The sequence below is a fragment of the Tuber melanosporum genome, assembly GCF_000151645.1.
Source record: "Tuber melanosporum whole genome shotgun sequence assembly, scaffold_1, strain Mel28".
Classification (NCBI taxonomy): Eukaryota; Fungi; Ascomycota; class Pezizomycetes; order Pezizales; family Tuberaceae; genus Tuber; species Tuber melanosporum.
In genome coordinates this window covers 400356-422896 of record NW_003298755.1, presented here as the reverse complement: position 1 = coordinate 422896, position 22541 = coordinate 400356, and the positions used below count along the sequence as shown (strand labels likewise).

The 22541-nt window shown below is 45.1% G+C and overlaps 4 protein-coding genes; 3 read left to right on the top strand and 1 right to left on the bottom strand.

Annotated features, from left to right (window-relative positions):
* Positions 1 to 3883: 3883 nt before the first annotated feature.
* GSTUM_00003862001 (uncharacterized protein) lies at positions 3884 to 6398 on the top strand. XM_002835064.2 has 2 exons: positions 3884 to 5521; positions 5575 to 6398. Exons 1-2 carry the CDS (start codon positions 4209 to 4211, stop codon positions 5792 to 5794), a joined length of 1533 nt encoding a protein of 510 aa, XP_002835110.1. The 5' UTR covers positions 3884 to 4208; the 3' UTR covers positions 5795 to 6398.
* A 395-nt stretch (positions 6399 to 6793) lies between these two features.
* GSTUM_00003861001 (uncharacterized protein) lies at positions 6794 to 7999 on the bottom strand. XM_002835063.2 has 3 exons: positions 7612 to 7999; positions 7015 to 7538; positions 6794 to 6957 (listed from the first exon to the last, which is right to left on the bottom strand). The coding sequence occupies exons 1-3, from the start codon at positions 7806 to 7808 to the stop codon at positions 6902 to 6904; spliced, it is 777 nt and encodes a 258-aa protein (XP_002835109.1). The 5' UTR covers positions 7809 to 7999; the 3' UTR covers positions 6794 to 6901.
* Positions 8000 to 8256: 257 nt separating this feature from the next.
* Positions 8257 to 10406, top strand: GSTUM_00003860001 (uncharacterized protein). XM_002835062.2 has 5 exons: positions 8257 to 8539; positions 8603 to 8808; positions 8879 to 8992; positions 9044 to 9408; positions 9466 to 10406. The coding sequence occupies exons 1-5, from the start codon at positions 8400 to 8402 to the stop codon at positions 10279 to 10281; spliced, it is 1641 nt and encodes a 546-aa protein (XP_002835108.1). The 5' UTR covers positions 8257 to 8399; the 3' UTR covers positions 10282 to 10406.
* A 1115-nt stretch (positions 10407 to 11521) lies between these two features.
* Positions 11522 to 16697, top strand: GSTUM_00003859001 (uncharacterized protein). XM_002835061.2 has 11 exons: positions 11522 to 13262; positions 13376 to 13512; positions 13583 to 13680; positions 13739 to 14016; positions 14066 to 14191; positions 14257 to 14734; positions 14789 to 14933; positions 14994 to 15025; positions 15753 to 15829; positions 15870 to 16478; positions 16544 to 16697. The coding sequence occupies exons 1-11, from the start codon at positions 12846 to 12848 to the stop codon at positions 16652 to 16654; spliced, it is 2508 nt and encodes an 835-aa protein (XP_002835107.1). The 5' UTR covers positions 11522 to 12845; the 3' UTR covers positions 16655 to 16697.
* The last annotated feature ends 5844 nt before the right edge of the window (positions 16698 to 22541 follow it).

The window sequence follows — 22541 nt, the reverse complement described above, 5'->3', positions numbered from 1 at the left end:
TTAAGTATCGTTTGATACTTGGTTTGTTTTATGTTTTGTTTTAAGTATCGCTTTGATACTTGGTTTGTTTTAAGTATCGTTTGATACTTGGTTTTGTTTTATGTTTTGTTTTAAGTATCGCTTTGATACTTAAGGAGTTTTACCAAAGAGTATCAATTGATACCTTTGATTAGTTTCGTTCATGCTAGACATGAACAGATTTGTGTATTTAAAGACCACCTGTTTCCGCGATAGAAAAGGCAGACTTCAACAGACAGTATTTCAATATACTTGGTTGAACGGTTACTTCTTTGTTCCTCAGTACACCCTCGAAGCCTCCTTTAGTTCTCAGCTCTCGCCTCCTCTCTGGAAGAGCAGGCCACCTGCCAACTATCGTATCTATTACCGATAACGTGATTAGCACCTTGCGAATACGTTACATTCTCTCATAAACTGAGTCCAATATGGCCCAATGACTACCTTTGTAACTTATTCATAATCATAGCATATGCTAACCAAATTGGAAATTGAAGTCGAATAAGATTTACTGAAATATCTTATAATGCTTGGGAAGAGATTCGAATTCGAGGAATGAAAACTTCAGTTTCAGCTGTCGGGCTTGTCATAATAGTACCTGTTAAATATAAAATTCAGATACAGGTTAGTTAATCTCAATAAGTAGGATACTTTAACTATAGCAAAATAGAATAAATTAATAAAACTTACCACAAATAAGATTTGATAAAAGTCCAGCAATCATAAGTCTAGTTCTATTGTAAAGTTCTTGATATGCATTCAAATTTCTTAAAAGCATTACTGGAGCACTAACTTTTAAATGTAACTAATGTGGTAGCAGTCCAGAAGGTTGTAATATATTAAGATACTGAGAAGAATACATAGCTTGTTCCTCATAAGTAACAGAATCTGCACTGAAATAGGTTCTAATAGCTGAGTCGATTGTTTGTTGAATAAGCAGTTGATAGTTGATATGATCAATATCAATATTTTGTGCTGCTAGGATGGCTCTTTCAGCTAGAGTTTCAATTGAACATTGGTAGAGGAAGAAAAACATTTCGAGGGGTAAATTTCCTCCATTAGGCCTTGCATACTATTATCTGAAAGTAACATTATTGGCTGAAGTAGAATATAATCAGGAATATGGGAGGACTTAGTTGTAGTTCCAATTTATAGAATATAATCAGCATATTCTTTCTCCTTTGTATATACTTCAAGAGTTAATTCAGAATGTTGCAGATGGACATTTTCCTCCAACTGTAAAACTTGGATCTGAGGCCAGTAGATAAAATGCTTTAAAGCTGAGTTGACAATTTGAGATTGAGAACTATCAGGAATAACAGGAAGGTACTGTCTGAAATCTCCAGCAAACAGCATAGTTATACTTTCAAAAGAATGGGAGTCTTGACGAATATCGGACAACATTTTTGAGACAACATCATAAGCATATTTGTGTTGTATAGTTGCTTTATCTCAAATAATGAGTGAGGTTTGAAGAAAGACCTCAGCTTGAAATGATCCATGATTGATTGAATAAATGGATTTGTTGTCTAAAATTAAGGGAATTCAGAAAGTTGAATAGGCTGTTCGTCCTTCCAATAGTAGGGCCTCAATTGTACTGGATGCTATTGCCAAAGTAATCTTATGCTGACTTCAAATTCCAGCAAAAATTGTATTCTCCAAAAAATATCTTCCCTGTACAGTACCTCCTGGCCTATCAAGAAAAAAACATTTATCCTGAGCCCATTTCAACTGACTTTAGAATAACTTGATATGCGTGTCTTTATGCTGAATTAAGCTGAGGTTCGCTTCTTTCAAAACACAGGTTCATCTCCAAATGATCCCTTAACATCTGATCATGCAGAAATCTATTTTGACTTTGTCTTTCTGTACATTTTAGTGCTATTTTACGGGCTTTTTGTACTGGCAGTTTTCAGGGGTCACGGGTACTATAGATATTTAATTTAATATGGTACAGTCGTGTCTAGAAAGTAATACTACCCCTCTACAGCAACCACAACCACCACTATTGATGAAATCAACCATAGAAAAAATAAAAGTAGAAATCTAATTAAAAGAAAACTGAAAGTAGATACAATAGGCTTTCAAAAAATCCTACTACCACCTTATATGACCTTTTTCTGCATCCAATACAGCCTGAATTCTCTCTGGCATCCTAACTATGCACCTATCAAATGTCTCCTGAGGAATTAAATCCCACTCTTCCTTTGCTACCTGAAATAATTCAGCAGCACTGTGGGGCCTTCTTTCTAACCTGGAGAATCGCTTTCTGAGGGTTCTTTTGAGAAGTGCCTAAGAATTCTCAATTGGATTGAGATCTGGGGAGTTGGGTGGCCAAGGCAATTTCTGATAACCAGAGTCTGAGTACAATTTCTGATTTTCTGCACCACCATGCCATGAGGCATTATCTGCAGCTAGGTAGATGTCTTTAGAAGGTATATCAAGACCTTCTATAGAAGGGATGAGGTAAGGCTGGTGGATTTCAGTTGTATATTGGTAGGAATTAAGGCCAAGTCTATCCCTTTTGCTAGTCCTTTCCTCCTCAGTTCTCTTCCTCACAAGAATTAACTCAGTCCTGCCACACTTAATTATTGCAGCATAGACCCCAATGCTAGTCCTTCCTGACTTAAAGCTACTAGTAGGCTTTAAGTTTTTTTCCTCCAACTCTTCACCAGCTCTTATCCTAACCTTCCTCCTAGTAGGATTTAGATCATAGATAATTGTAGCTTCATCAACAAAGACCACTCAATTCCATGCCCTGCTCCAATTCCTCCTTCTCCTAGCAAACTCCTTTCTCTTCTCCTTCTGTCCTTTCCTCCAAAAAGGCTTTTTCCTTGGTATCAAAAGCTTAAAATCAGAATCTGATATGATTTTATCTATACTAGTCTTGCCAAGACCAATATTCACTTTTTGGGTAATATCGCATAGCACTAAATGAGGCTCAGCATCGATAATAGCCTCTACTGCTCTTCTTTTAGTATTGGTGATCTTTGTTGGGCAGCCAGGCTTGGAAGCATAGTGGGTATCTCTACCTCTTTCTTTGACTCTGGTCACAACCTTTTGAACAGTTGTTTTAGAGACCCCCAAAGCCTTGGAAATTTTATTATACCCCATATCTGTATGCTTATACAGGGCATAAATTTCTTGATTCTGATCTTCATTTTCTCTCCGGGCATTGGTGGGGCCATGGTGGTTGATGGAAAGCGGGGATGGTTGCGTTGCGCCATTGCTTCGCCAGGGTATCATTACTTTCCGGACAAGACTGTACAGTCGCACCTCGTTATAAAGAACGCCAAGAGTTGGGGGGTTTTTGTTCGTTATAACGAGGTTTTGGAGTGAATTCCTTATAGCGAGTAATAGGCTATTTTTAAAAAGTAATCGGAACGGGAGCAATACAGTTACGCGACCCAGGTATAACTTAGACTTGGCAGCGGCAGACTTTGCTTTCAATTATACCTGTGAGTTATGAGCTTGAATGCCCTACGGTACTTACATAAACTACTGTGGGGTGGATAACCTACGCTCCGATTAGTTTAAAAATCCTCGAGTACTGTTTGTATGGGAGCAGGGGGCTTGATTCCCGTACGATTCATTCGTAATGGCGAGGTTTCTCATACAAAGAGGTCCATTATAGCGAGGTGCGACTGTGCTCCAAGTTCGAGCTGGGAAAAACAGAATTAAAGGAACATGATAGTGCGTTTCGTATGAGCTTACTTGTGCGCTTAGCCTACGGCAGAATGCAGAACGGGGGTACAGTACCGTACGAGTAAGGGAATTGGGAGGATGCCCCCTGCAGATACCGGTAACAGTTTTTGCCAAGAAGGAAGATGAAAAGAACGCCCCCCCTTTCGAAACTTGACGGGTTGGGAATTGATTGATCTCTCCTAATCTTTTCTTTTTTCCTCTTTGGAAAGCTGCGATTTTTTTTCTTGGATTGCCTACCGTACTGATAATTTCTTTCTTTTCTTTCTTTCTTTCCTTGCTTTATTGCTTTCTATCTTTCGTTCCTTACTACGCACGATCTGGTGTATCTGCTTGTTAGAAGTTTGACCAGTGGTTTTACGAGGTTTGCTTTACAAGTACAGTACGGCGGAAAGAGAGAGAGAGAGAGAGAGTTGTTTGGTTGTTAATAATTTGGGGTGCACTTCTTGAAGGGTTGGGATACAACTGCTCTGCCTGTTTTCCTTTTCATCATGGAAGGCATCGCCTTGATGCATAGTCAGGAACCTGCAGAGTGCTCTTTGGGCGCGGTGGAGGTTACGGAGGATCAGACACCATCCTCATCCTCATCCTCTATTTCACAAGATCCACGGAAACCTCCATCTCCTTCTCCAAGTGCTTCCCCCAGAACTCTTCAGCACACCCGTTCATCATCCATCGCAACATCGGCCCCGGCGCGGAAACGCCTCTCATTATCATTCCCAATCCTCCCAGCCAATTCAAACATCTCCCCGCGAAATGCATCACCCGTGACAAACTCGCCGCCAGGTCACACTTTTCGAGCCTCGACTCCCGGGATCGGAGACATAACACCTGATGATCCCATGGCCTTCCTGACCGCCCTAGCAGCCCAGGAACGCCGGGTATTAGAACTAAAGGAGGAGCTCGGAAAAGCTGAGACCGAGCTGGGGAAGATGAAAAGGCAGTGGGCTGTCCACGAGGCTACGCGGAAATTCCACGACGTAGCTGCTCCGATTGGAAGACTTCGACCACTGGATACCAGTGCGACGTGCGATGACCGGGAGAAGATAATCTCCCCGACGAGGGAGCAGTATAACGCCCGGAAGGCCACGCTGAACAGTCTGAATGGCACGGGGACGAGGAAGGTGTTACCGTCGCAGAGGCATCAGAGAACTTTGTCACTGCTGTCGACAGATAGGAATGTTTACAAGCAACCATTTGCTCAACCGAGTGATCTTGGTGACGAGAGTCCTGCGTCGGATAAACCGCCCAGCGTAAGGCGCAGTCAGACGTTTGCTCAGACGTCCATGCCGCTTCCTAGCTCTGTCTCTGCTACTCCTAGACCGCTATCAATGAACGACTTCTCACGGTCTGCGGGACAGAAGGGTCAAGAAGCACTACTTAGGACGGGGAAGCAGATGGCAGAGGACTTCAAAGAGGGTCTATGGACCTTCATCGAGGATCTCCGTCAGGCTACCGTCGGCGACGAAGGCATCCACTCTTCAATAAACCAAACCGGAATCCGCGCGTCGACAAACACACCCCAAGACCCCGCCAACCTCACCAACACCACCACCAAACCCCCAAATAAGAAATCCTCCAGAGCAAGCCTTCGCAGCATAACCCCCCAAAAGATGTCCCGGGAGAACTCCAAAACCCCTTCAACCACCAAAGAAATGGAAACCGAAAAACTAATAGACTTTTCCTCACCCGCCGACGAAGACCCCAAATCCCCTCGCTGGAGCACAACCTCCACCGTCCTTTCTGAAGCCACCGGCGCTATAACCCCTCCGTCGCCCTCCAGCACGCCTCGGACTTCAACTAGGTACTCCACCCTCCGTCCTGTGTATGCAGTACAAAGCTAACCGGTGAACCCAGCTCAACGACGTCAAACGGCGGCCCCCTCTGGTCTTCAGTAATAAATACTACCCAATTCAACCTTAAAAAGACAGCCACGGCATTGATCACAAGCGTCGAGAAGAGTCTTGCCCCGCTGCCAAACGAGACGGCGACGACGGGTTTTTATGTTCCGGGGAATGACGCGGGGCACTTGAGGAGTCGGTCGGGGTCACCGGGGGTTAAGAATAAGAAAGCTTGAGCGCTGTGTATGTGGTTGCGGGGATCGAGGCGGAAGGTGGGTGGTTTCTTTTGCAGGGTCGGAGTTGGAGAGGGCGTAATACTCGCGGATATGGACATGAACACGGATAGGGCTCGGGTTGGATAGTGTGGAATCACTGGAATGGGCTGGACTGGGTTGGAAATTTCTTTTGACATAGGTGGAAACGGGCGGACGGATATTGCTTGTGTCATCACCAAAACACGGCCAGCAAATGCGATATTACTATGAGGGGAAGAAGGGAGCAATTGATGGATGGATGGATAACGAGCTCATTTTCTCACGGCCATCCCTTCCCCCGATATATTAACGACGGACGCTGCCTGTACGATTTGTCTCCGCTAAGTTAGTGCTAGTGCTAGTTTGAAGGAGGGAGAGAAGGAGGGAGGCCCATTTGCAATATTTTGTTAGATCACGATTTTTTATATCATAATATTACTATACCTTACGAAAGAAACGGAGGGAGAAGGGAGGGAAAGAAGTCTTGTTTATAATGTTATATCATACCATTGGGGAAAACCGACATTGGTCGATTGTACGAAACTTTATAAATATCATCAGAGTGAAATAGAGCGGATACAAAACTATCAATTACCCTTCATGATCAAGAGAGTGTCACAAAAAAGAGTAATAAATTACAGTATCTTACATACAGGTCCTATTCGCCACCCCCCCGATCTACACTTCCTCCCCCACTCTCTCCAATCGTAGTAGCACGGCTAGCCAAAGTAGTCTACGTAGACTGCACACTCACTTCACCGGCTCAGTTCAACCAAGTCATAAAAAACACGGTAAGAAACGACAAGGAGATAAGGAAAGCCAATTGCATGAAATCCCTCGCTATGATTTAGTTTAAGCCTGCAGGAATTGTCAGGCTCAAACCTTTACGAAGACTCATGCTCCCTCCTCCTCTATTGTCGTCAGAAAACAGGAAAAAACGGCAATCGGGTCAAACAGGCACATTTCACGGACATTAGGTCGTTAAGGTGGGATAAAAAAAAAAGTACAATGTCGGAGAAAGAGCCAAGAAGGAAAAAATGTATAAAAGCGAAAGTGTTTAAGACAAAGTAGAGGACAAACAGGAATGGATTAAGCTCGAGGGGTTGAAAAGATACTTTTGCTAGGCGAAAAGCGGAGACCCTCATCTGTTCAAGCAAGTTAGAATCAGCTTGTCGACGGCGAGGATAGTATACAGAACATACTCTTGCGCTGAATATTCTTCTCGTATAGCCACTTATTTCCGGGAACAACTGACGCTCCAGCAAGCTTGACGCCAGGACTCCCACCACTGAACGGTCCCCCACTCGGTGATCCAATTCCATTACCCTGCCTCCTCTCCAGCCCACCGCCCATACGCAACGGGCTGGGAGTCATGGGAGGGGGAGTTTGTGGAGCAGACTTCCGCTGCAAAGTGGGTGATCCGGAAGTTGACGCACCGAATGAGGGAGAACCAGTTCGGGAGGAAGGAGTGGACTTGGTGTACCTTGGTGGGGTAACGATGTTCCCCATTGACGCGGACGCAGATAAGGGAGTGTTAGGATTGAGCCCCAACAGCTTACGTTGCTCTGGCGTGAGCGAGATGTCGGTGAATTCGTCGGCTGGGGCGAGGAGCTGAGTGATGGACTCCCCAACATTAAAGGCCAGAACACAGCGAGCTGACCAGAGAACGTAGGAGAAGTATTGGTGGAAGGTGGGGGACGAGGGGGTGAGACCAAGCAAGAATTCACTGAAAATATGGAAAGTAGGATTAGCGAACGCGTAGTAAGACAGATATGGTGGGGTATAGGACAGGGAGATACCTCTTTCGGAGGAAAGTAAACATCGCAAAACTGGCGATCAGTGCGAATGCGTTCATGGTAAGCCGTTTGAACGACATATCAGGACGCTTGTTAGCGTTGCGCTTTGCGATATCGTCCAATGCTGGATGGCGCCATGAGCCAGTGGTCGCTGGTGTTGCTGGGGCGCTCTTCATTGGCGTACTTGGTGCAGAGCTCATGTTCGATACCGGATGCGGAGGACGAAAGTGAAATGGAGCAAGTACTGGAAGCCGGGAGAAGGTGGGGGGGATCGATGGGATGGGGATGAAGGGCGATTGGAATGGGGGAAAGGCTGGGAGAAATAGCTTGAGAATGAGCGGAAGGGGGGAAGGGAGGGGAGGACGTGAAGTTTGGATTTCGGGGGTTCGAGGGCTCCAGAACCAAATCCAAGGAGTGAAGGGTGTTGGGTTTGGGTTGCTAACGCAATGGGGTGAACCCCTTTCTGTTAATCTGATCTTATCTGATTTGTGTTATCACAAAGATAATCTACTCGTACACTCGCCGCAACCCAGATCCCATACTACGTATTACTCGTAAAGCCACAGGTGAAACTGTGGTACATGTGTGGCTTTCGTGCACCGAGTTATCAGCTCTGAAACCTGGCCAACTTTTCCCCCGTTGCACCTCAGCATCCACCCCCAATGCCCCGATAATGCCCTTATAACCGTGCAAATCATCCAAGCTACCATCCAAGCTACATATCCGTGAATGTTGACAACCTTTTCCCCTATCCACCTTGTCAAATCTTTATCCCCTATCGCACAGCAGCCATGTTTGACGATCTAGAGTTAAATGTCGTTTCCTACACTCTCATTGCCCTGGTACTGGGCTTGATGATCCTACCCGCCATCTTCCAGAAGGACCCTGATATACACCCCATGATCCTGAACCGTCAATCCAACGTGTCTCCGTTCGTTGCTCTTACCTTCTCTAACGTTAAAGCGTGAGGGCATCACAGCTAATCTAAAGATAGTGTCCGTAATCCTAAAGAAAGCGCCGTTCATAGATCCACTTTGTCTCCACCAGGTTATCCCCTCGTTTCCGGGCTTGGATTGCCTACGGATAAGAAATACCGAACCCGTGATGGTGATATTAGGGATGTTTGGAACCAGGCAGTCAAGGAAGGCAAAGGCAAAGTTCTAAGTGTCAAAGGATCTGAGGTTAAGGAGCTTGATATCGGTTGGTTCCTAGTCTGATGAGGTTCCCTTGTAATTAGGACGGGGCTGACAGAAGACTGGTTTGGGCGCAGACCAGCTAACGCAGAATATTCACTCCTTGGGATCTTACATCAAGAGCATTCCCGGCGCTAAGAGGATCGCTATTTACCTTGCGAATGATGTTGAGAATCTTGTGGCTTCTTTTGGTAATACTCCTTCTATTGTGGGCTTGTGGTGAAGCTCTAACAGCGGCTTAGCTTGCGCGTTCTACGACCTGACTCTCATCACACTTCCATTTGACCCCAGGGGTCCTCCGGATGTTACATCTCTTCTAAACCGTTCAAAGGCCGATGTACTCATTGCGCCAGCTGGTGATCTTGCTCTCAACGACCTCAATGGCGCCAAAAATATCAAGGAAATTATCTGGGTAGTTGAACCAGGGTCTCAGCACCTTAATTGGGCCAGCCCAAATGGAAACAAGTCTTCTGTTTATCATGATGTGATCAAGATGCCTAGTACTGGCGCTGGAGACGTGGATTTGGATGGTCCCGCAGTCATTGTGTTTGGTCCAAAATACGCTGGCGAAGAGAGAAGAATTGAAATGGCTGAGTTCAACCATAAAGTTCGCTTCACAGTACAGGCATGTTGTCGTGTTCGGATGCTAATATTGGGATTATAGCAAATTATTGCTGGTGTCGCTTCTACAATTGCTTCTGTCAAGCCCGGCCCAGAAACACTCAAGACGGATGATGTCTTTGTCCCAGTTGACACTCTATCGGATATCTATACCCGTATCTTTACTTATGCAGCGCTTACGAGTGGTACAACAGTTGCACTGAATCCTATTGCTGGTACCCACGCAGACCTTGAGCTTTGCGTCAAACACGTTCGTCCTACAGTCATTGTTGCTTCCACCTCTACCCTCGCAGATACCGTTTCTATTACGGCGGGTTCGCGAATGGAGATCTGGCACAATATCCTACACTACTTCCAATGTCGTACCCTCGAATCTGGTCGTATTCCAAAAGGCAACGCTCTTATTCGCTTTAATGATTACACCCGCCCGAATGTTGGCCAACCGTCCCGCCTCCGTCTGGTCTTTAGCGCAGAGACGGCCGGCGATCTCGATTCCCACCCGCTTAATTCTGAGGACCTCAACGATTTAAGAGTGTACTTCGGGGCCAGAGTTGTTTACGGACTGAAGCATCACATGGTCGCAGGCCCAATCAACCAACAACATGTCTACGATTATAGAGTACAGCCACAGACACCAAAGCCAAGCAAGAAGAAGGAAATTCCAAGAAAATGCGCACATTTCGGTGGCGTCACGCCAGGATGCGAGGTTTTCACTAGGGATTGGAATATCTTTAAGGCCAGCGATGCAGGTGGCAGCAGAGGGGAGATTGTTGTAAGAGGGCCTACTGTTATCGGGGGAGAGGCTCCACTGGGCGTCGTAGGGAAGTGGTGGCCAGATGGTGTCCTGAGTTATGTGTAAGCGCTTGTGTTCGTGTGGGGAGGACATCATCAGCGGGGTTTTCCTTATTCTTTATTAACAAATTTAAGCCAAAAATTGTCTATTAGCTGGTTCTTTAAGTTTAGTCAACGGCATGAAATCAGTGGTATCATATTCGAGTCAAACGGTGATTCGCAGGAAGTAAGCAGTAACATGATAGCAAGCTTCCAAAAAAGCTCTACAAGTAAGTTAACTTAGCTCTAATATTGTGGGGAGTATAATCAACCAGATCCCGCAATGATATGATGCCTTTTTTCTTGAGCAGGAGTGCGAGTACTTGGATGGCAGCAGGCACCATATCTCTCACTGCCATCCAAAATATGGTAACATGTGACGCATAACTTCTTGACCTGTACCTTACAATCTATCCGCCGCCAAGATCACAGTACCCGAGTACTGGCACAAATACCCTACTCGAGTTCTGTACTCGTACATGTATCTATAATATAGCCGCCGTCTCGGCCAAATGTGTTCTGTTTACACCCACCTTTTTTGCCCATGCAGCTTGCGGGGGAGTCTGGGAGACGAGTGATGAGGTGTGAGGGAAGGAGGGATTGTGTTCCAACAGTTATGTGGACGAATTGGGATTTCCAAATTGCCGCAACCGCATTCCTATTTTTGTTTTTTTATTGGCTCGGGCCATGGCATGATAGACATCCCCTTTACCATAGATTTTCATTTCGAATTGAATGGGCGGAGAGGGCTCAGGGTTGAGGGTTAGCCTAGGTATCCTGGTGCACGGTATGATGCTGGAGCACTATAGCTCACAGCACTCAACTACGGTATTATAGCACAGCCTGATCTTGGAGGAACCCGGAGGCCGGGCGAAAACTCGGAAAGACTCACTTTGGTCATAAGTTTTGGTCACGGGAATGGGGGGAGCTTGCTATAATCTGTGGGGCGGATTGGGGTTGTAAATATTATTCTTGCGTAGGAAAAGGGAGGTTTCTCGGGAGTTCTCAAAGAGATGTCAGTAGACTGTTCTCCTTTGTGATGCACAGTATAGCGCACAAATTACATTTCTATCATATCATTTGCTTTAGGCGCTGCGTGTGCCGTTTCCGCCTTTCTTGCCCTACGCCCTTTGAGTTGCAGATACAAGTATCATATTATTACCATAATATTATCATACTGTAACACACAGGAGAGGAGAGATCTAATCTATTACACTATCGAGGATCTTCCAGACCCAAACCCTCTTCTGTTGTCTACCCTTTTGCCTTTACTCATTTCTTGCTGAAATCCATCTCTCTTCTTCTCCTCCTCCCTCTTCCCTCACATCATCCGAATTCACCTGCACCTTGCCTGATCACCCCTCCGCATCCTCCTGTCCATTACGGTGCCAAAGTTGCATTATCTTCGATTGCCTTCGCGATTGCCTTCGCATCTGCCGTCCCCTTCTGCTGCTCAAACGCAAACCACCCCTTCGTTCGCTATACGTTCACCAACTCTTAACTTCACCTTCCCACTTGTCCTTTCCACTCGCCCTTCCCACTAGTCCGCAAGATCTTGGCTCCGTTCGTTTGTTTGATAGCTTTCTGATTTCTTCACTCCGTCAAAAACACTCGCCTCCCCCCTGGTTTCTGGGCTCGTCTCGGTTCAAGCACCTTGCAGGTACACCTACACGTCGATAGTGTGCGCTGGATCGTTTGGGAACTCCACGGTTCTGCCAACACCCCGCTCTGGTTCTCCCCCGTGTCATATTTCCTGGTCACCAACTTTACGAGATCGCTTCCATGCGTAGTGGTTTCGTCGTCTGAATAATTTTATCCACATAACACGCCATCCCTTGTGGGTTCTAAACCTCCTCTGTTCCCTCAGCCATACAACACACGCCAGTTCTTTCCTGCACCCCTCCCTGTAAACACTATTTGTGCGAGGTCGGGATCATCTTCCCACTGGCCCTTGGAACCACTTAAGCTTGAGTTCCCGGTTCCCCTCTAACACTGCGGCTACTCCGTCCCGTAAACTGGTGGGATAATATTTACGACTCCTGCATCGTGCTTACACGAAACGAAACGAGCCTCTTTACAAGCACTTAGTCGTATTTAGCTGGTCACTTTGCTCCTTTCTTCTCCTTATTATTACCTTTTTCTGCCGTTGGCATCCTTTCTTTTTCTTTTTTCCCCTTATACCGGTTTAGCGGTCGTTATCTACTGTATCCTCTCATCTCCAGACTTCGTTCTTGAGGTGTGAAGTTCAGCAGTATTCGACTATCCGCCAGACCAACTTGAATTATCGTCGTCCTGGCAACAAGAAGAACTTACGGAGCTCTTTCATCCTCCGACGAAAGTGAAGGCGAACCTCCGATTTCCACACAAGAACGCGGGACAACAAGTAACCTAAGTTTGGCATCTGCGGCTCCTGGAGCACAAGTACAGCAAGCATCGTCTTCCGCTACCCCTGCCCAACCGTCAGGGAGTCAGGAAAGCCCGGCGAGAAAACGTAGACGGACCTCCGCATACAGCCCCAGTAGCGAGACTTCCGCTACTTCATACCTGCACCCTCGGTCCGCTAGCGGCACCAGTAGCAACGTCACCGGTAATATGAGAATCGAAAACAATGGGTTGAACTCTCAGGCCTCGGTGGCGGATAGTGGACGTTCGGGGACTAATGGAGCCTCGTCGGCCGCTGTGGAAACGAATGGAAATGGTGCTGGTGTTCGTAATGGTTCTGGGAAGTTGGAGGGTGGCTCAACGGCTTCGTCTTTTACAATGCTTGCCCCGCCTACACCTAAGCCGAGCTATTTTGGCCATGATCGGGAGGAGATCACTAGAATTGTGATTCAGTCGTTGGTGGATTTGGGGTATCACAAGGCAGCTCGTGTGTTGGAAGAGGAGAGTGAATACACTTTGGAGTCTCCAGAGGTATCAGAATTTAGGGATGCCGTGCTACAGGGTCAATGGAATAAGGCTGAGGAGCTGTTATTTGGGCTGGAAATTAATAAAGATGCGGACGTTAATGTGAGATTCTCCTCGATATCCTGATGGCGGCGAGGCAGCTGGAGTTACGGGTTACGGGTGGAGTTATGCTAGATTCAGATTTGGGCTCAAATGCTAACCGAGGGGTTGAATAGGCCTTGTTGTTTTACATGAGACAGCAGAAGTTTCTTGAGCTTCTGGAGGTTGCAGACGTTTCGAGAGCTTTACATGTTCTCAGGACAGAACTAACTCCCCTTAATCAGAGCGTAGAAAAGTTACATTCTCTATCTAGGTATTTTTCTTGTTATTTGCCCTTGAAGCGCTGGTTATTGCGACTAATGGGATTTATAAACTCGGGATAGCTTAATGATGTGTATATCTGCCGACGATCTTAAAGCACGAGCTGAGTGGGACGGCGCGGCCGGGATGTCTCGCCAACAGCTGTTGTCGGAGCTCTCGAGTAATTCAAGTTCTAATTGCCCTTTTGTGCTGATAAATTTTAACGTATTTTGTGCTAGAGTCTATCTCGGCCTCGGTAATGATCCCCGAACACCGACTCGCTTCACTATTACACCAGGTCAAGCAAAACCAATTATCCAAGTGTCTTTACCACAATACCGCGAATTCGCCTTCATTGTATACGGATCATCATTGCGACAGAAATCAGTTTCCGTTGTCGACAGTGGAAATTTTGACCGACCACAAAGACGAGGTCTGGTTTGTGCAGTTTTCGAACGACGGAACACGATTGGCCACCGGGAGCAAAGATTTTACTGTTATAGTATGGGACTTGGAGGTGATTTCCTTGGTTGTTGCGCAGGGTCTTGTTGCTAAATGCCTCTAAGGATTTTCAACCGATACATCACCTCAAAGATCATACGGGCGCGATAACGTATCTTCGGTGGTCGCCTGACGACTCGAAGCTGTTGAGCTGCTCTCAGGATAAACAGGCAAAGTTATGGGATACAACAGTATGTTTAATTTTTGGTCTATTCGGTGCGATATTCTTTAAGCTAACTCTCAATTTAATGCCTAGACTGGCGGGTGCATAAGAACGATGAGTGCCCATACTGACTGGGTCAGTTCGTGCGCATGGGCTCCGGATGGGCAGACATTCGTGACTGGAAGTGTGGATAAAGAGATGATCCTTTGGAATCTTTACGGAGAGAGTATCCACACGTGGACCGGCGCAAGGGTATACGACTTGGTAGTTACTGCGGACGGGGCACGATTAGCTGCGGTATGCACCCAGATGAAGTTACATGTTTTCAACTTTGTTACCCGAGAGAAGGAGTATGAGCGTGATCTAGGTGGCGTTTCCACATGCATCTCTGTTAGCAAGGATTCGAGATACATACTTCTCAACATGGGTGCTGGGGTTCAAGAGCTCCGGCTCTTGAACATTGAGACGGGTGCAGATGTTAGGCACTTTTCGGGAACGAAACAGGAAGAGTTTGTTGTAAGGAATTGCTTCGGGGGAGCCGATGAGAACTTTGTTGTCTCCGGTAGCGAAGGTTTGTTTTCATCATTGAAACATCGAGGTTTGGATACTAACATCAAGTCTATAGACTCAAACGTCTACGTCTGGCGCAAAGAAAACGGAGCACTGGTAGAAGTCTTGCCAGGCCACTCCGGGATTGTGAACTGTGTGGCTTGGAACCCTACAAATCCTTACATGTTTGCTTCAGCTGGTGACGACAGAAACGTGCGAATGTAATACCCATCCTTAGCGCCCTCCTTACCCGATTGACTGGCTAATATAATTGGGTACAGATGGTCAAAAGCTCCTCAACCTCAACTGAAGGGTAAAATGAAAGGAGTGGCAGACTCTTTTGGTCGATAATTGAACAACTCGTACCCTAGTGCTAGTCAATGGCTGGAAACAAAATGAGCAAAGGCGAATTCGTTGCATGGGGTTACATTATCTTGCATAGTCAGTCTGGCCTAGTATTAGTCTCTTACAATACTCATGTTTTTTTCTTTTGTGGCATGCACGAGTCGATAGCACAATATTTACAGGGACAGGAGTTTTTTCTTTCTTTCTTTTTCTTGGTGCTATAGTTTGAAGGTGCTTTCGTTTCCAGTGGCTGTGTTCGTGAGGATTGGGTTTGGGTTGTTTGCACAGATGGAGTTTTTCTGACCTTCAATTGTATAAGCTTTGATGATGGGACGTTGTGTGCACGGTCTGGATTGGATCGGGTTTGGAGGGGGGTTGGAGGGATGGATATTGTGTTTTTAAAATCGTGTGAGTGGTTAGTGCTCGTACTTATGGGCTGGCATAGATATTAGTTGTTGCTATTATAGTTTTTTTTCTTTCAGTTTTCTGTTCATGCAGTGGCTTTTTGGACCTTGGAGAAGTTGATGTGGGATCGGCGGGAGTCGCGTAATATTGAGCCGCATTCCGTTTTCTCCGGAAGCTCTGCTTTTTGTCCTCTACCCAGCACCAACATTGCCCCGCCACCGCTCCCCATCAACTCTTTCAACTTATACCACTTTGACTACAAAAGACTAAAACGGGTAGGAACACTATAGAGCAAAGAGAAACAACTGTGCAACCAATCGCCAAAAGGGATCCAGGATGTTTACCGGAATTGTCGAAGCAATCGGGAGTATACAGTCTTCTCCCCCCCTCCCTGCAACTAAACCAAGCAACTAATATTGCCCTTTCCCTGCCAACTAGCAATCTCCTCCATAACACATTCTGAAACAACCCAAACCACAACCTTAACAATTGCCGGTGCTGCTCCAATCCTCACTGACGCCCATCTCGGCGACAGTATAAGCGTAAACGGCACCTGTCTAACAATAACCTCCTTTACCCGGGACACCTTCACGGTCGACCTCTCCCCGGAAACTCTCCGACGCACAACATTCCCCCAGTCCCTCCCCTCCTCTTCTCCCAATCCGGTGCAAGTCAACCTCGAACGCGCCGTCAGCGGGGACGTACGTTTCGGTGGGCACTTTGTCCAGGGACATGTTGACACCATCGCTAGCATTGTCGACAGAAGGTCCGATGGAAGCCCAGTTGTGTTCAGGTTTAAACCTAGGGATATGGAAGTTATGAAGTACGTCGTCGAGAAGGGCTATGTTGCGGTTGATGGGGCGAGTTTGACTGTTGTTGCTGTTGGCGAGGGGGAGGATCAGGGGTGGTGGGAGGTCATGTTGGTTGATTATACCCAGGAAAAGATTATCACTGCTAGGAAGCAGGTTGGCGAAAATGTTAATGTTGAGGTTGACATTACGGGGAAGTATATTGAGGTTTGTTACTACTTTCTTATAGGAGTGGATGGGTGTTGGCTAAGGCGGTGAATCGGGGATTGTAGAAACAGGTTCTTGCGTACTTGGGCGCTGGGGATGATGGAGAAGGAAGGGGTGGCTTGTTGGAGAGGGTTGTTGAGAGGGTTGTCGAGAGGAAGCTGTCGGAGAGGAAATAGTCGCCCTGCGACGGGGCTGATATAATTGCTTCACGGGGCGTTGTATCATATATGCTCGATTGATCCACTGGATCTGAAAAGTTCAGATGGGTCCCAGTAAACACAAGCTGGCTTAGGGGGGGTAATGGAGCGAAGTGACTTCAATGGCATCGCTGAACACCTAGGAACCCCAAAATAATACCCAGGGAGAGTACTATGCCTTCCGTCACACAATTGTGACATTCCGGAAGTTCCCTTGAGTAGACGTTTGAGCGTTCTTTATTTTATTTCGATCACAATAGTGATCCACAAGTCAGCCCCTTTCCTATCTATGCCGATACTCCAAGTAAATAAGTGAACGCTACTTGTATCATGTGTCTGAGCACCTTACGCAAATGTTCCCCCCACCTTGACATGCTTTTCCGCTCGCACTGTACTGTCCGTCTGTAAATCCATAGAGTAGTTATCGGTATCGTTTTTGAAAAACTGATTTGTCATCTCACATAGTACACCAAGTCGTGCTTGCTTTTTCCGTACATCGACTCAAGCCCTATTCGAATATGTCCTGAACGCAGGAAGAGAAACGCGCGCGGGAAGCGTGGTCATAGTAAATCACTCGCTGCAAGACTGTGCAAGTTGGAACACCGAATACAAAAATTGCCATCTTTTGTCGGACATCCAAGGTTCGTCGAGAAAAGGGATTATTGTAGGAAAATTAAATAAAAATAAGAAAACGCCATTTTAGTATCTTCCCCAGTTTTGTATTCCCCCGCTTACAACCCAGAAAGGGTAAAATTAAGCAGCATGAGATATTCCTCGGATCTTCGGCACCGGCCGCCAAAAGGCCTCAGCCACACCCCCCCTTCCACCCCTCGGGCTAAGGATTGCCCTACGAGTACAGTACTGTTACATGTACTCGTACATAGCTTCTAGGCTAAAGTTCCTGAGAGAGGGGGCTTTTCGGATTTGTCTGCCGGGCCGGGAGGGGAGGGGAGTGTGGTGTGTGTTTTCCCTACTCAAGTACTAGTGGTGGCACCGGTATGGATACTAGTGCGGTGCGGTGGGTACGGTAATGATATGGTTGTTATCGCATTGTCGGAGGGAAATGGGTATGTTCGTTTTGGAGGGTGTGGTACGAGTAACTTGGGTGGGATAATAGTTAGAACGGTGCGAGGTGTGCAGCCTGCGGAGGAGTGGAAGGGGGGGAGGTGTCCTGTGAAAATTTGGGTGGCAAAAGCTGGTCTGATGAGAGGGGGGGGTACTAGTATGATAGATGGGTTCCGAACGGGGTTTGATTGTATTGGTGGCTCGTGGAGAGGAGATGTCAGGTGATAGGAGATAGGGAAGGGTGAATTGAGGATTTGTAAATATGGTAAATGGCTGTCACATTGGTCTGGGTTTAGTATTGGTGGGTTGGATATTACACTTGCAACAATTCTAAATAGGTCTAATACCCGGAATTCTAGAGAGCTATCATGACTTATATAGGACACTTTGGCAATACGGATTTATTGTAGGGCTCTTTAAGTAGATTTCCAGTATTATATAAGTTAATTTAGGACTGAGTCTAATTGCTTATTAGAGGCTAGTACTAGAATATCTTTCAATAATGTTATTAATATTTCCTTTTATGTAATAGTTTATTTGATTGTACTTCATAGTGAAATACTTTTAAGAAAGTTAACTGGTACTAGACTTATATATATCAGATGTAAGAATATTATTAGCTAATAGAAAATAGGAGACTAGTTTATTATAGTAATTGTATGATAAGGGGTAGGAAGGTATTGTAGTAAGGTTCAGGTAATAGAACTATAGTTGAAATTATATTTGTAACAGATAAGATAGTATTAAAAAACAGAAAAATTGATAAATAAATAAACAGTATCTTGTTTAAGAGTTTTCAGATATTATTAGCTTGGTTTTTCATTTATCAAAATAAGTAAGGAAACAAAATATTGTTAATTGTAGATAAACTATATAAGTATAAAGTAAAAGGTAAATAGTTATAGTAATATTCACGCTTTGTTACTCCTATTTTCCTCCCACATAGTTTGACAACACCACAGTCAACTATTGTGGGCCATCCACTCTCCCTTCTGCCCCCTTGATGGTTCCTGCCTAAGGGTACTGTTTCTCTACCACAGCCTCTCCTGCATTTGCCCCGCTTATTCTCTTTCTGCTTAATGGGAGAGTTATCTGGTCCTCGCCCAGTAGTTCTGTCTTACATGGAGGGCATGCTTAGCTTTAGTACAGTCAGCTTCCTCTCCTTGTTTCCAGTCGGTGCTGGCAGTAGTGGACATCTTTTTCCCTATTTGCACAATCCCTATTGGAGAACACCTCAGCTAGTAACTTTGGGGTCTGTCTCCTGGTTAGATTCAATCATACTCTCCTAGTGGCTCAGTTCAAGTTATGGTCGCCTTCCTCCCCTTGTTCCTCTGATTCCTTACCACCTGTAGGATCTCTTCCACTAAGTGATTCTATCTCTCAGAGAACAAGTAACTATACAGGAGACGCAGTAATATAGCTATAGTTTGGTTTCTACAGTTGGGTTTGCTCTGGAGCCTTCAGCCCTCCCTCCACCTCCTCACTTCGACTGTGTTGGCTCACACCCTACTGTCTTCCCTCCTTTAGCTGGTACCATACTACCTCCTTCTTCCAGTGTGCGGTGTTTTGGGTTTTTAGCCTGCTGCTTGCCCGTAGTTGATCTTTTGCTGATATCCTATTATACTGCTGGGTAGCATCTTCTCTGCCAAATCATCCACTCCTTGGGTCTGGCACTGTGATCCCATTTTTCAGTTAGAGTTCCTTGGTATTACACTATTTCCTTGGCTCAGCAGTCTGGTGCCATCAGTCTTCAGGCCTTTCACCTACTGCTCACTTTGGAGCAGATTGTAATATGGAAGTCTGGTAACAGTGGGCCATGGTTTACTTTCTTTTGTAGTTTTGTAGTATTTTACAGGTAGAGCTTTTCCTTATACTTTCCTATCTAGCTTGTTTGGTTTTCTTTCTGTTAGCTACTTGTAGATAGTAGGAGGGATTTCTTTCAGGTAAAAAATCTTCTTGGGCATTTGGTTGGCTTCTAGGTGAGACTCCGCCATATTCAAGTTGTGAGATATGAGGACTGGTCATCTGAGTTGATTGTCTTTAGAGTGTATATGGTTGGGCCCATACTAGAGGGTCTTGGGGGTATAGGTTTTCTCTTAGTCTAGGGTGGATATGGCATAGCTAGCACTGCATGCAGTTTTCTTGCACCTTAACAATGAATAATATGATGATAAAAAAATGGTTATTTCATAGGATACCCCTATAGAGAAGTCACTTTCACAGGATGCTATAAAAAAGTAAATTTCTTTACAGGATACCCTGTATGAATCTTTTTTCTCCATAGCTCCCCTCCTTCAGTTTTGTCTAGAAAATCTGGGATTATATAGTGACTATAAAGAATTAAAGGCCTTGAATAAACTGTTGAGAAAGTTCAGTTAAAGTACAGAAGCATTAAATATGATAATGTTGATAGGTCCTTGCATAATGACCAATCATACTGCAGGTTGAACATCATGGAGGTGCATGGGCAAGTAGTTCAGCATTAGGTAGAGCTTGGTATCTGGTAACAAGGGCATATAAATTCCATTGTAGTCTGTGATCTCCTGCCTACTTTCTTTTCTTTGCTGGCCTTCCTTGTCCTATACGAGTCAATAGTGGTTCAATAATTGATGAACTACCTTCTTGTCAATTTCCTCCACTGCCGAGTGTCTGTTCATTATACTCATTCTCTTCATTCAAGTTATGGCTATTTGAGTTATTGGGTATAGGTCTCTGTCCTCTCCTAGTAGTATTTGCTTCTGGACTGGTACTGTATTTGGCCACTACTGCTGCAACTTCGTCCAAATTACCAGTAGGAGTAGGAGTTAAAGTCTCAAGTGAGACAATAGGAATATTTTCCTTATAAGCATTGAGATAGTTCTGAATGAGTGGGTATTGAGGCATGTGATTGATCAGTGCAAGTTAAAGACGATAAATAACTGCAATAGCATGGCAGTACGCTATATCTATGTCAAAGAATTGTTAACAAGTGCATTTTTGAGCCTCCAGATTGACTATATAGAGAACTGTACTAGTACTGAGATTTGCTTTCATAACTTGAGTAGTGTTTGGGCTAGAGACTTGAACGGTAAATTGTCTAGCATGACTGAGGGTATTTTTGAGAGTCTGGGTTCCAAAGTCAGTAAGAAGACTGCCTCCCTCTACAGAGTACTTCAAAGCCCTTTCATAGCGCTCATAGTACTGATGCATTTCCTTATGCCAGATTCTATTCAATATTTCCAGTACAGGTTGCTCTCTCTCTTCAAGATAGGTAGAATTCTGTTAGGAATACCAGAACCCGATACTTAGAAATCACCCTAAGTAGGATAACCCCACTCGGAATCGGAATCTCTGGTCTCCAACACCCTCCTCCGGCTCCCTTACGGGGCGTGCGTCATCATATATTAATCTCAGTTGCGTCCTGTGACTATATTACCACAGAATTGAAGGTGTTCGAATAACACCATATATATCGTCACCGTCAGTCTGACCGGATTCTGTTCGCAGGATATATGAGAGGGGACTTTCGGCTAGGCCTGGGAAGTGGAACAGAGTAATTCTGTCAACTACTCAGAGACTTACTTGGCTTCAAAGACATGACACCTTTGGCACAGGCTGTAGGTAACGGGACGATTTTGCACAAAGAGATGGTATCAAATGGTAAAGGATCTCTACTAGAGACCAATACATTTACATTCACCAGAAGAGTCTAGAACTCCAAAAGACACTACCAAAGAAGCCAACGAACTTCACGGAGTGTTGCAACTGGGTTTCAGAACACGTTGTAGCTATGGGGTGATTCTCAATACCACAATGGTTACTGAAACCTACTACCCAGAGAGCAACCAAGGGTTGCCGACCGAGGGATTAATTACCAATCTGGTGGAATAGCTTCCTGCAAATTAATAGAAAGTTATCTAAAGAAAATCTATTAGTTGGGTATGGAGTTACAAAGGATCGGAGTCAGATGACCTACAATGGTTGTAATGACGACTACCTTTGCAGATATAGCCGTGGATAAAACTGATCATTTTATCAATAGCGAAGACAATTGGAGCCAACTCAGTTCAACTTAAGAACTAGGCCATAAGTCTAAAGACTCTGCTAATCGGGATATTACTATTGGGGACAGCACGCTTCCTAAGAAGAAATATCGTAATTACCAAAGAGGATGTGATGGCTTTCAAGGTCCACAGGTGCTTCGCACCTTTGAAGAAAACTCGACGTCGTGAATAACGATTGAAGAAGTACATAGTTGTATGATAAATAGATGTAGTCCGCGAACACTCAGGCACGGAATATAAATATCGAAGTGCCTCTCAAGCTTTAGACATCATCAAGCAACGGAGAAGAGACCTTAATAATATAATATTGTTTTTACAATTCTACCCTACTTTACCTATTCTACTTCGCTCCTAGTAGTAATAAACGAAACAAGCCAAGTCCGAGCCTTTCTAGACAATCTCCATCTACAGAAACGAATCTCGATTGGCCTAGACAACTTTGAAGTCTATTAAGTTGTCTCCACCTAACAAATTCATACACTCAACTATGTTGAAAGTGATATGAGCATAGTGATATCCTGGGAAATGCATTGAAGAAAACATCTCAAAGCTAATCCCAGTAATGTATGAAGTTGCCTTCAGCTTTTGTGTAGAAAATTCTTGAAAATGCCAGTAGAATTCAGGTATGGACGATGAACAAGCTAGTTTCCAGAAGTGATCTCTTGCTCCTACTCCAAATTCTTTCTTCACATTTTTGCTAATATGCTGACAACAGTAAGTTCTAACATCATTATTTAGGATTTGATCCACTGCTATTA